The following is an 18,419-nucleotide window of genomic DNA, read 5'->3' as shown; positions in this document are numbered from 1 at the left end:
ACCATTGTAAAACAACCATACTTATGTAAAGAATCAAGCTCTTAGGCTAGCCCAAGATAGGTGCTTAATAATTGCTTGTTAAGTGATTGATTGATTATGAGACAAATACAAGGCTTTCTATTTAGAAGCATTGCATGGATAGGATTTAATGAAACTGAGGCAGTATATTCCAAACTATGTGTTTTTGGACTAGAATTACCTTTCCACTTTATTCAAATTTATGAACAAGAATAAATGTATTTCATACAGAACATATTTTCTTTTGCCATCTCAGCTTATTTTCTTAAGCACATTATTTGAAAGAATAAGGTAAAAACTAGTTTGCATTTTTTCCAAACAAGTATGTAGTCCAGACTCATTTATATTACAAATCATTAGGTTCCTAGTGAATGAATAGAAATTAATCTTTGGAAAAGCAGGCAAGATGAATCACTTAATTAGAATTGCAAAGTTACATTAGCATATATTAGCTACCCAAGGGTAGCTAATGTTAGTTCAATAACACAGTAATGAGGGGAAGATTATGCTCGGTGGCCTAAATGCCAGTTTTGTTGGCATCCAAAGGCCGTCATTGGATACAGATAATAGAAAACTAGCGTCCTGTTTTGTAACACATTTGTAGCATGTCTTCATTTATTTGTTCCTCTGCTGTTATGTTCTTGTTCACCTTCATTTCATATTTGTTTTTAGTTGACGTACAATCACTCGGGCACATCAGTGGAGAAATGATTAAAGGTATGGCACCGATCACATCCTTCTAGCACTGGTTGATGGGAACAGGTGCTAGCCTCATTCCTTTCCCTTTGAGCCCTTGAGGGCTTGCTATTGATATATGTATACATATGTACATGCATGTACATATACACACCCATATATGTTCACACTCACATATATACATGCAAAACCACATGCGTATATATATACACATATATATGCATGCATGTAGGTAATAGATATCTATCTAAATAGATATCTATATCTCAACATATCTTTGCTGCAATATATATTTTGGACAGCCACTAGGTATATTTGAATCAAACAAGTTTTTAAACAGTCATGCTATATCTCAATATAAAATAATACATAGAGATATTATGTTATATATATATTTATATATACATCCATCCATACATACATACATCTATGTATCTATCCATCCATCTATCTTTCTGTCCATCTCTCTATCCATCTCACTGCTATTAAGTTTCTTAAAGACCACAAAGCCAAATGTTCACAAGCCTATACCACATCGTCTTTGTATCCTGGTAAAAGTCTTACATAAACAGCACAGTAAATACCACCTAGGAAATACGATGTGTGATACTGAAAGATTGGCCACACTTTAGCATTACCAACCCCTCAGAAACCATCCGCATCATATATCATGCTGTGTAATTATCAATTGTTAATTAAATGCTCTAGAGATTTTTTTAAGAAATGAAGATATTAGGGGCAGCTAGGTAGCGCAGTGGATAGAGCACTGGCCCTGAAGTCAGGAGGACCTGAGTTCAAATCTGGCCTGAGACCAAACACTTGACACTTACTAGCTGTGTGGCCTTGGGCAAGTTACTTAACCCCAATTGCCTTAAAAAAAGAAAGAAAGAAATGAAGATATTTAAGTAAAAATATTAAGAAAATTTTGGTTTTAAAATTTGGATTTACTCTTCAGCATACCTCAAGCAATATGAATATTTATTGGAGGATTTTATTCAATTACTCATGTTCTCTCCTAAGTATAATCAGTCTGTTTATTACAGCTTCTTCCTTTCTTTCTCCCACAAATATTCGTGTAAGAATTTCTCTTGAAAACCAGCTAACTAGGCTTTGGTTTCTTTTATAATTATTGATGAGGCAGCAATGATAATATCTATTCTCATCCTTTACTAATAAATAATATATTCAGTTCTTGGATTTTTTTTTCCCATAGTAGTAAAATCTTTACTCATTCACCCTTATCAGGGAAAGAATAGTCTGAATTATGGAAAATCAGAACTGTCTTATTTTTCAAAGAAATTCAACTTACTTTAAAGCATACAGAGGTGTTTTTTGCTCACTTTGCCTTTATGTAGTGGAAAGAGTGTTAGAATTGGTATCAGGTTCAGATCTCAGCCTTAGTTTCTCTGTAAAATATGTTATATTAAGTTTAAGATGTCTCCCAACTATGATACTTTGGCATACTTTAATCATTGGATAAGATTGGCTTCTAATTTGCACACTGGTTGTTGTTTTACGGTTTTGTTTTGTTTTGTTTTGTTTTTGGCCAAACATGATGTTATTATCCCCACTTCACAGTTGAGGAAACTGAGGCAAACAGAGGTTAAATGACTTGCCCAGAGTCACCTAGAGTATCTAAGGCTAGATTTGAACTTGTGGTCTTTCTGACTCCAGGCCCAGGGTTCTACCCCCAGTACCACCTAACTGCCTTAACAGGGTTCCAAAACAATTTGTCCATTAGGGCTACTGAACTCCTTTTCTCCCTATCCTTGGCCAATTAAATAAAGTTTATCATTACAGTTATCTACTTAGAACTCACTGGTTAAGTATTGCTGATTGATTTGTGGTAGTTCTTTAACTACCACATTACTTATTAATTTTTAAAAATTATGCTCTCACAATATTTATTTGACCTTTTGGATCAGGAAAGCTTTTTTTCCTTCCTTCCTTCCTTCCTTCCTTCCTTCCTTCCTTCCTTCCTTCCTTCCTTCCTTCCTTCCTTCCTTCCTTCCTTCCTTCCTTCTTTCTTTCCTTCCTCCCTCTCTTTTGTCCTTCCTTCCTTTCTTTTCCTTCCTTCCTTCCTTTCTTTTTTCTTTTTTCTTTCTTTCTTCCTTCTTTCCTTCCTTCCTCTCTTTTGTCATTCTTTTCTTTTCCTTCCTTTCTTCCTTCTTCTCTTTCATCCTTCCTTTCTTCCTTCCTCCTTTCTTTTTTCTTTTTTCTTTCTTTCTTCCTTCTTTCCTTCCTTGCTTTCTTTTGTCCTTCCTTTCTTCCTTCTCTTTCATCCTTCCTTCCTTCCTTTCCTTCACTTCTTCTCCTTCCTTCCTTCCTTCCTTCCTTCCTTCCTTCCTTCCTTCCTTCCTTCCTTCCTTTCCTTCCTTCTTTCTTCTTTCCTTCCTTCCTTCTTTTTTTTTTCTTTCTTCTTCCTCCTCCTTCCTTCTTTCTTTCTTTCTTTCTTCTTTCTTTCTTTCTTTCTTTCTTTCTTTCTTTCTTTCTTTCTTTCTTTCTTTCTTTCTTTCTTTCTTTCTTTCTTTCTTTCTTTCTTTCTTTCTTTCTTTCTTTCTTTCTTTCCCCCATAAATAGAATGGAGATCATGGGAATGTCACCCTAGCTTTTGCTGAAATGATCACAAATTCTGGATAAGTGAGACTGAATTATTGAAGTTTTAAAAAGGAAACATTAAATTCCAGAAGAAATGTTTTAAGCCCTATAATAATCAACTACATTTATAGAAAATATATTAGAACGTATTTGTGGCCGTAGAAGTTCCTCTACATTAGCCATGAATTCTTTGTTCTTTTCATGATTGTTACCATACAAATCATCTTTGAGATACTGTGTGGCTTATGATGGAGCCCTGACTTCTTGCCATATTCCCTGTAAACAACAAACAAACGGAAAAATTGCCCTCATACAGTCCTGCTCCTCCTGGATTCTCTGTAAACTCACACATCTTTAGTTTATAACAGCACAGTCACATCATATCTGATCAGGACATTCTTTTCTGGTCTGACTCTGATGGCCACACACATGCAGGTAGGGCTTCACTGGAGTGCTTTGAATTATAACAGAGTGTTACTGAATTATAACTTAGGCTAAAAATAAAATTAAACTCTTGAAATTTGTCATTAGCCTTCCTTTTCCTTAGTGTATAGAAACCATCCTAGTGCCAAAAAGAATGGGGAAAAACTTGTCAGTAAATAAGCACTTATTAAGCTCCTTCTATGTGCTAAGGAAAAGACATTTCCTGCTCTCAAGGATCTTATCGTCTAACGAGGGGAGACAGCATGCAAACAACTAGATACAAACTAGATATAGACTGGATAAACTGGAGACAGTCAAAAGAGGGAAGGTGCTAGAATTAAGCGGGCTTAGGGAAGCCTTCCTGCACAAGGTGGAATTTTAGCTGGGTCTTGAAGGAAGCCAGGGAAGCCAGGAAACAGAGATGAAGAGGGAGGGCATTCCGTGCGTGAGAGATGGCAAGAGAAAATTTCTGGAGCCAAGAGATGGAGCGTCTTTGTCGAGGAATAGTGTGAAGGTCAACATCACTGGATTGCAGAGTTCTTGGTGAGGTGGAAGGTGAAAAGATGCGTGTTTGTGGGAGGTGGGGTAAGGTGATTCTGCTGGGTAATGAAAGGCTTTGAATACCAAAAGAAGGTTTTGTATTTGATCGTGGAAGGGACAGGGAGTCACTGGAGTTTACCGAGGTGGGGGTGAGCATGGGGATGGGGATTGACGTACTCAGAGCTGCATTGTAGGAAAATCTCTTTGGCAAATGCATGGAGGATGGGATTTGTGTGAACAAGAAGTGGCCTTGGCTATACTACTGACTTATCCAATTTTCAGCCTTCATTTAATTTAATTTTTTCTGGAAAAAAAAAACCCAAGCATTTTGAAGACTTCTATGTTCCTTCCATGATCATATTTTTCTGAACCAAAAATTGGAAATGTAATTTCTTTAAACAATCTTATTAAAAGTACGCTTTGTTTTCTGGGCATCAGAAAATACAGGGTGTGTGGGAGCTGTACATACTCTATAAAAGATTTTTTAAATATGCATAAAAGATAGAAGAAATTTACAAACAGAACTACTCCAAAGTTGGCAGTAACAATTAATATCATGTGTAATTTTCAGTATGCTATTCTTTGGAAAATATTATAGCATACACATCTTATTTATGTAGTAGATTTATTTCTAAAAAATTGTATGGTAACTTTTTTGCAAGTCAAGTCATATTTTAAATTCCCAATGGTAGTTTTGAATTTTATATATTAAATGTAACTTCCACATAGAGCTGTCCAGAGAGATTTAACTACATTTTTTTATCTTTTAAAATCTATTCATGACACTAATTTCCCAATATTATGATAAATCCTTTTATAAAGGAAATAGCTACCTCATAATTCACATTTGGTTGAATAACAACTTAGAAAAGCGTAGATTCAGAGTTGGAATGAAACTTAGAAGTCAATTAATCCAACCTGCCTTTGAATGAAGGAATCAATTCTATAATATCCAATGTCAGGGAGCTCACTATCTCACAAGGTTCCTATCTCTACCATTTTTTGGACATAGTTCTAATCGTTAGGTATTTGTTTCTTCTTTATATTGTCAAAATATGCCTCCTTTTAACTGCCAATCATTCATCCTCTTTGTCTCTTATGAAGCCTAACAAAAATTTCTTAGTTTCACACAATAGTCCTTAAAATGTTTGCAGAAGCTATCATATTTCTATAAGTTTTTCACAGGAAAAAAAATCTCCATTTCCTTCAATCAATCCTCATGATAAAATGATAGCATATTTGTATTTCACACTTTAAGGTTCTCTAAGTAACAAGTCTTTTCCCCAGAACAAGCATCTGATGAGAATAGTACATTTAACACCATCACTGTTTCACAGACGAGGAAACACGTGCTCAGAAAGGTGAATTGACAAGTCACTTAACCTTTGTTTGCCTTAATCCACTGGAGAAGGAAATGGCAAACCACTCTAGTATCTTTGCCAAGAAAATCTGAAGTATGACGGTATGGTCTACGGGGTCATGAAGAGTCAGACACAATTGAACAACAGAACAACATAAAAACACATTCGAATCTTATTAGAGTTCTGTCTCTGTCTCTCTGTCTCTCTGTGTCTGTCTCGGTCTCTATCTGTCTCTCTCATATTCTGGCTCTTATCAGAGATATCTGATAGTTGGTTTTTTTTCCTAGTCAGCTATATAATTTCTTATCCTAATTACATTTATTTTATCATTTCAAAATTTTTTTCAATTTTGTGTTCTTAAAATTGTCTCTTGTATTTTGCCTCTATCTCTTTTTGGTTAAGCATTTTTCCCGACCCATAGTTGCAAAAGGGGTATGATCGTTTGCTTTCTACTTTTTTTATGGTTTGATATTTCATCAGGTCACATTTCCATTTTCGAATTTATGGTGGTTTATCATGTAAGATATTGCTCTAAATATAATTTAGAACTATGTTGCTTTCCAGTTTTCCTAGCAATTCTAGTCATATAGAAAATCTTTCCTAGGTGATTTGTATTTTGGGATTTATGGAATACTGGGTTATTGTGTTCATGCATTTCTGATTCTTCTTTGTCTAGACTGGTGTTCTTTAATTTGAGGATTTTATATTTTTAAAAAATAATCTTTTTTTTAATCCTTAGTTTTGGTGGTCTACAATTATACATAGTAAATTTTGAAAATTATTTTTATTTCTCCTGGATTTTTTTGTGGTTTCATCTTGTTTGCTTTAAATTTTAGTAATTTTATTTTCTCTTATTATTTGTGTTTTTGATATTCCATATTTATTACATTAATTATTATAGTATGTATTATTATAACATATAAGATATGCATTTGGCTAACTTGTATTCTATTTAGGATAAAATTTTATCCTAAAATTTTCAATTTTATTAGTCTTTTGGTTTTCTTTACATGTTGGATTTATGATATTTAAAATTGCTTATAGTTTATTAATTCTGTCTTTTTCTATTTTGTTAATTTATGTTTTAGGAAATTTTCCCCTGCAAACTGCTTTTGCTGCATCACAGACATTTTGGTAGGCTTTCTCATCATTAGCATTGTCTTTCGCATATTTATTGTTTATATGATTTGTTCTTTAATCTATTAATTATTTGCTATTTCATTAGTAAGTCCAGTTTGGCCAGTGTGTTTTCTGTATATTCAATATTTTCATTGTGCTGTGATCTATACAGGATTTTGTTACATATTCCTCCTTTTTTACATTTATTTGAAATTTATTTGTGCCTTAATATGTTATATACATGTATATGTAGATAAGATTTGGTGCTGAGGAATAAATCCATGCTTGAATGATTCCATTTAAAAGGCGATTGTCCTTTAGCTCTAATTTCTCCACCAATTTGTTAAATTCTCAATTTTCCATTTCATTTATTTTGATTTTGATAGTAGTGTCCTGTTATTATTCCATTACAATGTCTTAAGACTTTTGACAAATGACAAATACCACCTCAGATATTTATTAGCTGTGTGACCCTGGGCAAATCACTTGACCTCTCTCTGCCTCAATTTCTTTATCTGTAAAATGAGGATAAGAATAGTGTCTTTCCCAGGGGTGTGAGGAAAAAAGTAGATGATATTTGTAAAGTGTTTTGCAAACCCTCAAGCACTGTATCAGTGCTAGTTAGTACTGCTTTAGGTCTTCAGCTGCACTCCTGCATCCTCACTTCTATTTCTTTAAATTCCACTTGTGTCTTGATTCTCTTGTGTGCTTCTTTAAAACCCTTTATGAGTCCTTTGTTATTGCTGCTGCTTTGCCCAGTTAACTTTTCTCTATAACAATAACCTTTAAACATTAAGATGTTTATTTCATAACTTATTTTTTCTTTGATTTGTGCACATGTACCTTTCTTATGTTTTTGTTGTTTATGGTATGCAGAAGTCACCTACTCTGCTTTGTTTTGCTTTTGGTATCTTTTTTTTTTTGGTCAGGAATATCTCAAATGCCTGTCATCGAACATCCATCTATTTTATTACATCAGTAGGTTTAACTCTAAATCTACTATCCTATGAGGTATATTTGCAGTGTGGGCACTCAAAATTTCCTTTGAAAACATCTTGCTTTCTTTTTTCCTCCGATTTTTGTTTATTTTTTAAACCGAGAATCATATTAGAGTATCATTCAAGAAGTAATCCAAAGAGTTATCATATATTTAAATTTTTAAATGTCAATGTTAACTTTCATTTACTCCAATTTACATTTTCATACCTGTAAGTGATTGCATTATCTCTGTTTTTTAAAATTGCCTTATTTTTTTTCTCTGATATATTCAGGACTTTAAGAAAATTGATTCCTTCGTAAAAATTACTAAAAGGGTTTAGTTGCAAAACAAGATGCATTACAATTTTTTATGAAAATATGCATTTTTTTAAATGGGGAGTAAAATATACAGTTTTTCTTACTTGCTCAGCTCACTCTACAATAATAAAAAATTATCCTTAAACTTTATTGTACTATGGCTCTAAGTTAACGAAAGTACGCTAATGATTTTTTTAAAAATAGTTATGAAGTGTAGGCTTGATGGCCACATTGGCTAGATAGCATGACACACGATGACCATGTGGAGTTTATAGGATGGCAGACTTGATAAGTGATGATATAACTGTAAGTCACACTTAGTCCTCGTTTTTGGTTTGAAGTCAAGTATCCTGCAATAGTAAATAACGAATTATTACCCCTATGCTACAGAGTTTCCTTGATGCAAAATTGAATGTTTTATAGGACATAGTTAACAATTCAAGAAGTACATCTTTTCATATTACCTAGGTTGCTGAAAGAAGGAAGAGTTCTTTATGTGAATTGTATTTAATCAACTTAGAAGCTTCTATGTTAACACATCTATATAGTTATACAACACACAACATGTTAACACTCTTCCTTTTATAAGGATGCTTTGTGTCTCTCATGTGTTATGCACATATGATTTACATTAATTCTTAGATCTGACTCCTAAAGAATTATTATGCATTGCTTTACATCATAACTTTAAGTCAGTTTTCAGTAAACATGAGCAGTCTAGTTTTTCCTTCGGTTATTATTACTCTTTTCAGGTAAAGCATCATTTTGCATCCTTTCCCACCTTCATTTCAATTCTTGACAATTTTTCTGCATCCTTAACAGTTAAAAACTGAGTTACTGACTTCTCTTTACCCTAGCTTAGCACTGTCGAATTATCCATCATCTAGAGAGAAATTGTGTTCATTTATCTTTCAGTTTCAGTGGGAAAGTATCTAGGCTATTGCATAATAATAAGGTTTAAGTTTTGCCCAGTGTAATACTACTTTATGCTGTGCTTTCAATTTGTATTTTCAGTGAATAAAGTTTATTGTGCCTTTTGCCAGGGCTGACAAATCTTGTTCAGTTGAACTGTTTTCAATATCTAGGAGTCTTGTTCTAAACAATTCCCACCAACCACTCGAGTAGACTGTTATTGCTTTACTTAAAAAACAACCGAATATCATGTTCCTTACTAAGCTTTGCAACTAGAACTTTTCTGTTGAAATTTCCATTCTTTAGGAAGCACATATAATTTTTCAAATTATTAATTACTTCCTTGAAGGAGATGTTAATAATTTTTTGCGTGCCCTTCAAAAGTACACTCTCCAATGCAGATCTTTGGGTGCTGTATTCAATTTTATAGAATATTACTCTTAAAATTCACAAAACTGCTGGTAAGGTAGACCAGGTTTTAAATTGCTCTCCAAGGATGCATTAACTGGATAGATTTCTTTCTTTTAAAAAGTTAATAAATAATATTGTTTTACATTGCTGTGACTTGTAAATGACTTCCTTACACATACTAATAGACATTTCACTTTCATAACAATTAAGTACTGTTAACCAAAACAGATCAACACACCAGCAACGCCTGCAAACGTATGTCTCATCCTGAACCTAGAGTCCTAGAGGCTGAGAAGATTGGGATTGTACTCCATCAGCTCTTTGAAGTGAAAATCAATCACTGCATTGATAAGAGTTTTGAGTCCTTCAGTTGTGTTTCCCTTTATGTTATTGTTCTTCTTTTCATTACTATTTCCTGATGGGTTAGGGAAATGATTGATTTGTTCAGTCATTTCAGTCACGTCCAACTCTTAGTGACTCCATTTGGAGTTTTCTTGGCAAAGATACTGGAATGGTTTGCCATTTCCTTCTCAAGTTCATTTTACAGATGAGGAAACTGAGACAAACAAGATTAAGTGACTCACCCAGGGTCAGATAGCTACTAAGTGTCTATGGCCAGATTTGAACTCAGGTCTTTCTGACTCCAGGCCCAGAGCTCTATCCACTGTGCTACCTAGCTGCTCCAAAATGATTGACAGGACTATGGAATTAGTTTTTCTTCAAGAGGATGAAAAACAGCAAATGCTTTGAATTTCTGAGTTTCTAAAACACATCTTCAGAAAATTCCTATTAAACTAGTATTTACTTGAACTATATGTAGACCCAGAACAATGATTTAACTGTCATTTCTATCACTGTCTGAGATGTTATTGAAATCTTACACAAGTTAGGGATGGTCAGTCAGTAAGTCAGTAAACATTTATAAAGGGCCGACCGTGTGCTAAGTGCTGGGGATATAACATATCAATAACTAGGTAGAAAGTGATTTTTCACTTAAATAGCGAATATACAAGGTCCTCACTTTTGCCAACTATCAGAATCTCCAGTACTGGCCCAAAGGAAAGCCTAGGACTTCAGAAGGTATTGCAGAAAATTTAAGGAAGTTTTAAACCTCATTGAGATAAAGAGGAAGGTAGGAAGTTTGCCATGCTTGTAGAGGTATAGAGGTAATATATTGGATGGAGTGCTGGACAAGGAGCCAGGAAGACCTGAGTTCAAATCCAGCCCCAGATACTTACTAGCTGTGGGACCCTGGGCAAGTCACTTAACCTCTGCCTATCTCAAATGCCTCTTCTGTAAAATGGGGTTAATAATAGCACCTACCTTCCAGGGCTGTTATGAGTATAAAATGAAATAGTGTTTATAAAACACTTAAAACAGTGCCTTAATAAATGTTTATTAAAAAAAAAAGACTGTACTCCCACTTGGAGAGATGCTTAATTCTTTATGAAGCTGGAGTTTGTTTTGAGCTTTCTCATGATTTCCAAACTTAATTTCAGATTCTAGTACTCTTGTGGATGTAGAAAAGTAGCTATAATTATGTAGCCAGCTTTTAAATTGAGCAATTTAAAATTCAGATGTATATTGAGTTTAATAAATTGAATGGGGAAAATTATTATTCATAGCATAGTTATCTGTGCTCTGCATGGTAAATTCTAGTGTCCTACCTTTGTAGCAATAAAAACAAAAGTGATGACTACTCTACACTTGGTTTCTGAATGCAACCAGTATAGAAAGCCCAAATTGGAAGATGAAAGAATAGTTTTTCCATGTAAGATAATTTAGAGATGCATTCAACTGGATTATTGCTGTTTGACTGGCAATAAGTTTCATTTCACGTTACATTGCATTAAGTCCATGATATTGTTTTGGGTTTGTGCATATTTATAGTTTCTTGCCTTGTGAATTTGGAAAAATTTTATAGATAATATTGCAAAGAAGCCGTGTTGATTTTTGGAAAGATATTTATAATGTAATGCATATGTATTATTAGGAGGCTAGTTCTTTTCATCCAAATGCTATGATTTTAGAAATTTAAGGTATTACTTGTTAGAGAAAAAGAAATTACTAGCTATATACAAGTATATATATATATATATATGTATATGATAGGTGGAAGTTCATTTTAAAGGAGAAGGCAGTAGTAAATGGAGGGGAAGATAGGAAAGGCCTTTCACAAAGGGCAGAATTTGAGTTGCATCATGAAGGACGCTAGGGAAACTAAAAGCTGGGGGGGGGGAAGAACTAACAGGGGCTAAGTAGAAAGAAAAAAAGGAAGAAAGATGTGGGATATGTTCTAGGCTTGGAGGACAGCCAGTACAAAGGCTGAGATTAGTGTTGGTACCAGTAGGCAAATCACAGCAAGTAGACTGTGCAGTGTGTGAAGAGGAATCCTTGTGATGTCTTTGGTGTAAGAATTAATTGTCACATTCTCTGCAATATTAGAGAATTGCCTAGAGTAGGTGAGAGGCTGAATGACTTACCTGGGGCCACACCACCTCAATGCATCTAAGGTGGGAACTGAACCCAGGTCTTCACTTTGAGGTCAGCTTGTTATATACTGTGACATGTTACCTCTCAAGATCAATAGATGTTTGAAAAATTAACTGATTCCATTTTCTTTTTTTTTAATATAAATTTATTTATTTTTAGTTTTCAACATTCACTTCCACAAATTTTTGAGTTCCAAATTTTCACCCCATCTCACCCCTCCCCCCACCCCAAGATGGCATGCATTCTGAATATCCCTTCCCCTGGTCTGTCCTCTCTTCTATCTTTCCCCCCTTCCCTTATCCCTTCCCCTTCTATTTTCCTGTAGGGCAGGATAGACTTCTGTACCCCATTTCCTGTATTTCTTATTTCCCAGTAGCATGTGAAAACATTTTTTTAAACATATCTTTTTAAAACTTTAGGTTTCAAATTTTCTCTCTTCCTCCCTCCCCACCCACCCTCATTGAAAAGGCAAGCAACTCAGTATAGGTTGTACAGGTGCAGTTATGCAAAATACGTCCATAGTAGACATGTTGTGAAAAACTAACTCTATTTCCCTTAATCCTATCCTGCCCTCCCATTTATTCTATTCTTTCTTTTGACCCTGTCCTTCCTCAGAAGTATTTACTTCTGATTACCCCCTTTCCCAATCTGCCCTCCTCTCTATCATCCCCCTGCTCTCTTGTCCCCTTCTCCCCCTATTTTCCTGTAGGGTAAGACAGATTTCCATACCCAATTGAATGTGTATGTTATTCCCTCCTTAAGCCAAATCCTATGAGAATAAGATTCACTCATTCCCTCTCACCTTCCCCTGTTTCCCCTCCCCTGTAAGAGACTTTTCTTTTCTGTTTTTTCTTTGTGAGATAATTTACCCCATTCTACCTCTCCCTTTCTTCTTCTCCGAGTATCATCCTCTCTCACCCTTAATTTTATTCTCCAGATATTACCCCTTAATCTTCAACTCACCCTGTGCCCTCTATTTATCTATCTGTCTATCTATCTACATACATATAATTTTTTTCCTTCAACTACCCGAATACTGACAGAGGTCTTATGAGTTATAAATATCATCTTTCCATTCCATTTTCTTTCAAGATGATAGATTGAACCATAATAGAATTTAACATCCTTCTTGGCATCCTTGATACCAAATTAGTCAACTCAATGTTATCATAATAAATCATATGAAATATTGAAGAATTGCCTTGATAGGGACCCCTCAGGTCTTTTGGTCCATAACGGCTTTCCTCAATTTTTAGCAGAGTGTGCATTTACCAATGCTTCACAGTTGCTATCAGATTGATGCTGTAGACATAGCCAAATCTGAATTTGTGTCCATGGAGTGATACAAGTCACAGATAGATTATGTCACAGGAATAAATGAAAATGAAATTTGTTTCCTTTTGTAGAGTGAAGAGAAGGGGAAAGGTAACTTAAGCCAAACATGGAAAAAGTAATATTTAAGACACAACTTCCTATCTTAAACATAATAATTGTGGACTCTTAATGGAAAAACATGCTCATCCCAGGGTTCTTAATCTCCTGGTTATGTGACTGCTATTCATATAGCATTTCACTTTTTAAGTCAGTTTTTCACTAGGAAAAAAGCAATTAATTTAACTCTGATTAAGTATTTCTATGTGGAAGGAACTATGCTAGTCATAGGGGATATGGAAATAAACAAAACTGGCAGGGATTGATCTCAAAGAGTTTATATTCTTGCATAGGACTTGTACGTAGATAAGATAGGGGCCACACCTGTGATTTCATTGGTATGGGGAAGGAAGGGAATAAGCATTTTACTATAGTGCCTACTGCATGCTAGGCACTGTGCTACAAGCTTCAGGAACTCTCATGTGAGGAAAATCCCTCTACCTAAGCAAATAAACAATTTCTCTTGCACTTAGAGTTTCTAGAATTCAAAGAGGTTAAATGATTTAATTACAGCCACACAAACAGTATGTGTCAAAGGTCAAAGTTGAACCTAGATCCTCCCAGGTCCTAGGCTACCTCTCTAGCCATTATACCATATCTTATCCATTAATAAATAAGTACCAAATAATACAAGCAATGAAAGAATACTAATATAACAACCATTTTCCAGGTATCTGATTCCATTACCCTGTGGTCCCCCAGTTATCCTTTGCGTACACTGTATTTTGCTTTTGGGGTGAGGGAGGGAAGTTTAAAATGTTTAATCCAGTCATCAGGGCAGAGTCCAAGAAATAATTGCCATCAGAGATGAAAATTTCCATAGGAATTCATTGCTTGAAAATTTTAGTTACAATGATTGAGGATAGTGAAAAATAACTGGTCACATTGTGAGGCAGCAATAGCTAGTAGAGTATACTTCTTTTTCCCTTAACTGTTTGATCCTCAGATATTGATCAGTGGAACAAAGTAATCGAGCAACTAGGAACACCATGCCCAGAATTCATGAAGAAATTGCAACCCACAGTAAGAAACTATGTGGAGAATCGGCCCAAGTATGCAGGGCTTACTTTCCCCAAGCTTTTTCCAGATTCCCTCTTCCCTGCTGACTCCGAGCACAATAAACTTAAAGGTACGTTAAGCAAAGGCTTTTTTGTGCCAAAGTGTGAAGGAATTAATGACCAGCTCTTGGTTGGAATGGTTTTTTCTTTATATTTTCCACATAAGGGATGGGGCTGTGAGCATCATCTTTGGAGCATGCATGAAGGAAGGGAAATGAATTCTAAGTGATATGAAATAAAATTACTTCTTTTACTTGATATTCAGAATGTATGACTTGTTCATGTTTAACTTTAGGAGGTAAAAATGAGCCTTCAACGAATCAATAAGTGTTCTTTTTATCTGCCACTCTGAGCTCACACTTTCCCTCCCTTTCTCTTTTATGATGACTAACATTTGTATAATCAGGTTGCAAAGCATTTTGCATAGATTGTATTATTTGAGCCTCAGAACAATGTGATATAGTACTATGATTATTGTTCCCATTCTATAAATGAGGAAACTGAGAGTTGAAGGAGTAAGTGACTAGCCCATAGTCCCACATCTTTAAGAGGTAGAATTTGAATCCAAGTAATCTTTATCAGCACTCTCCTCTTTTGTGTGTGTGTGTGTGTGTGTGTGTGTGTGTGTGTGTGTATAAAATACATTTACATGCTCACATTCACATGGAGAAAGCTTTCCAATAAAATTTTCCAGCTTGAGAAGCTTTCCAATATTTTATGAGTTTTTAAGGTACTTGAATATCTGTGAGTTTATCTCGCTTGTATAGTTTTAGACTATTAGAACTATCTGTGAATGAAAGTAGTGAATAAAATTTCAATTTCAGGAGCAAGCTAATGGCAACTAAAATTTTCACAATGAATTCTTACTGTATAAAATCACGCTGAAAAATCTATAAGAATCAAGTCTCCTCCTGAGAATCTTAACTACCGGAACAAAAGCCTCGATTTCAATTTTTAAGGGGATTCACCTGCTTCTATTAAAAGTCAGAGAAACACTATATTAAATGAAAGAAAGGATACCTAGTCCTTGCTTTTGTATTCCTTTTGCCCTAGATGTGATGATGACATGGAGGGGACGAGACAACGACAACGAACGTTTGTTTCTCCTGTAGCAAACTTCATTTAACAAAAAAGTTTAAAATTGGCCAGACTATTGAATCAGCAAATATGGGAAGTTCAATATTAGACATATTTTTTTAAAAAGCATATTCTAGTTCCTTTCATCTTTTTTCCAGGATAGTCTTCAGAATGACTCTAAATCAGATAGACATTGTAGTTTCTGCTTTTAATTTTCTATACATGAAAGAGTAGAAATATTCTAATGACAATGAATGTAGAAGGGAAAAGGCAAGAAAAAAAGACAGCATTATTTTAGTTTGTAGTTGAAAACGTTCCAGAACCTACCAAAAAAAAATACATATTACAGTCATGGATCACTTGAAAGTTAGGGTGCTATGAGAAAGATTCCAGAGTCAACAGGTATTTCCATTTATTTTTTATTTTTTTAATGATTGGGATACTTGAGACATATGTGACAGCTCTCCTTTTGTCCTCACTTTCCTTATCTGTAAAATGAGGGCTTTGGATTAAATTATCTCCAAAGCTTTTTCCAGTTCCAAATTAATTAAAAGCAAACTTGTATAAAGGACGTACTGTGTGCATAGCGTAGTGCTAGGCCCTAAGGGAGATTGACATTTTATTTAAGATTTGGTGCCAACAATCCTAGAGCTGACAGTCTGGAACGAAGAAATCACACGCCCATGTAAGTAATATACAATAATACACAAGATATATATACATACATCTATGAGAAATAGAACAGCAAAATACTGTATGCAGTCCAGGATATACAAGAAAGGGCAAAGTCATTACCAATAGGGAGAATCAACACCATTTTTTAAAAAGAGGTGGCATTTTGGTTGGACTTAAAAAAAGAAGCAAAGACATTCAGTTTCTCAGTCAAAATATGATTTTTTCCCTAATATGAATAGATTAGTAGAACAATAAAATCATCCTTATTTCTTTTTTGTAAGTAATCTCTAATAATGTTAATTCATCAATTCGAAAGCACCAACTTTTTTCTTAAGTATAGACTTATTATTAAATAAAATAAGCAGCACAGTATCTTTTTATTTGTTTTAATGGGAAGATTTTGGTCTCTTTCCTTACTGATTTGTCTTCTTTATGACATGTCACTATGCAAAAGCCAAAGGTGTTTCAGTGCTACCTCCAAGTGATGTCAAACTCAAATAGAAACAGATCTCTACATCTCTGTATTGCATTAGAAAACCACAGATTAACATTATCTATATTGTACTGTATTTTCATTTATTTGTTAAATATTTTCTGTATTTTAATCTGGTCTGGGCTGATCCTTGTGCAGTGAGTTGGACACCTCTGATCTAGACAGTCTGGTAGCTAGCACTGTGCTTTATGCCTAAATTTCTGTTCCTCGTTACGTTGTGTTGTTTTAGTGTAGTGTATTTCACAAAATAATATTCTAAGTTTAATGTTCTTAACTGCAGTTTTCCAAAGAAGGGGAGTGTATGAAAGATAAAGGTCTAGAGGGGCCAATACAGTGCAATGGGAAGAGAAGTTTTGGAGTTAGGGGACCTGGATTCAGACCCCTCTTCTTACCCTTGGGCTTCATTAACTTCTGGGACCTTGCAAAAGTCCCATTAACTCTCTGTCAATTTTTTCATCTTTAAAATGAGGAGTTTGGACTAGAGGATTTAAAAGGTCCCTTCTACATTTAAATCTGTAGTCTTATATTGCTCCCCAAAAAAGGGTGGGGAAGCATTGATTTTCAAACTGGAATCTCTGGCTTTGATTAGTTAGCTCATGTCCTAGGTCATACCATTTAAACCATCCACTTTTCTTTCCCAATAAATAAAATGGAAAAACCAAATGTCTTCTAATGGACAAAAAGATGTTTGTATTTTTTAAAAAGGATTCAAACCAATGATAATTTTCTCATCATGCTGTTAGAAAAATAAGTGCACTGCTTATGATCACAACTATATGATGTATCACTTATAATCACAAAATTAGTAAATTATGATATTGATTTTTTTTTCATAGAATCAAGTGATTTTAGAATAGTGCTGTCCATCGAATCAAGATATGTTAGGTAGCTGAGCTGGCCAGAATTGGCCCTTAGCAAAGCTATGTGAATGAAATACAATGCTTAATCCATATATATCTAACAATACGTACATATCAACAAATAAATACCTGAACTAGATGAATCTAAATGTTCTGGGACTTATGGCTTATAATGTCAAAGAAAGGGGAGTCTTCTGGTATGTTAGCCCTCCAGACTCCCAAATAAAACAAACTCTAGAGATATATGGAAATAGAAAATTCATTTTGTTTTCTAGAAGGTAAAAAAATTTTAATCAGTGTTTGAAATGAAGATTCATATTTGGTCCACACCAGTAAATATTTTTCTTCTCTCCACCTAGTCACTTAGAATTTTGCTCTTTTTTTGCTCATTTCAGCCAGCCAAGCCAGGGACCTTTTGTCAAAGATGTTAGTGATTGATCCAGCCAAAAGGATTTCAGTGGATGATGCCTTACAGCATCCGTATATCAATGTCTGGTACGATCCTGCAGAAGTGGAGGCGGTAAGGCAGAGTTTTCTCATTTCCTGTCAACACATGAAACATAGCCGTGTTTTACCAAGCTATGAAAATTAGAAAGCAACCACAGGCCAAATGAAACAAATTAGATGCCTTCCCCACCCCCATTTCTTTAATCCAGTTAATGTTTTGTTACTTTTTCTCTAACTCTAACAAAGTTGTTTTGTGTGCTCTGTGTTCCTCATGTCATGGTTTTTTGAGGTAGAAGGTTCCTTATTCCAAGAAACATAGTGTACGAAATCTCTACTCTCTTCCTGTATATATTTAAGCCAATTATATTATTCTTGCTGCTGCTTTTAGCAGGGGAGAAAACAACACATAGAATTGGTTGCTTTGTTACCATTTCATTTAAAAGTACATCTGACAACCACACCAGTAACTCATAACATTGGTGCATTATAATCCCCATTGCTTTCATCTTTA

The 18,419-nt window shown here is 34.7% G+C and overlaps 1 protein-coding gene across 4 annotated transcripts in view; it reads left to right on the top strand.

The window, feature by feature from the left end:
- Window positions 1-18,419, top strand: part of MAPK10 (mitogen-activated protein kinase 10) — a 165,077-nt gene that overhangs the window by 118,783 nt on the left and 27,875 nt on the right. For all 4 annotated transcript variants that reach the window (XM_020988334.2, XM_020988338.2, XM_020988336.1 and 1 more), the window contains 2 exons: window positions 14,245-14,427; window positions 17,857-17,981. In XM_020988334.2, the coding sequence (XP_020843993.1) occupies window positions 14,245-14,427; window positions 17,857-17,981 (308 nt within the window). The remainder of the gene's footprint in view (window positions 1-14,244; window positions 14,428-17,856; window positions 17,982-18,419) is intronic.

This window comes from Phascolarctos cinereus, unplaced genomic scaffold (genome assembly GCF_003287225.1).
Source record: "Phascolarctos cinereus isolate Bilbo 61053 unplaced genomic scaffold, phaCin_HiC Scaffold_9;HRSCAF=440, whole genome shotgun sequence".
In the NCBI taxonomy this organism is placed as follows: Eukaryota; Metazoa; Chordata; class Mammalia; order Diprotodontia; family Phascolarctidae; genus Phascolarctos; species Phascolarctos cinereus.
Note: the sequence above shows the minus strand (reverse complement) of the source record. Positions and strands in the feature narration are given on the sequence as shown.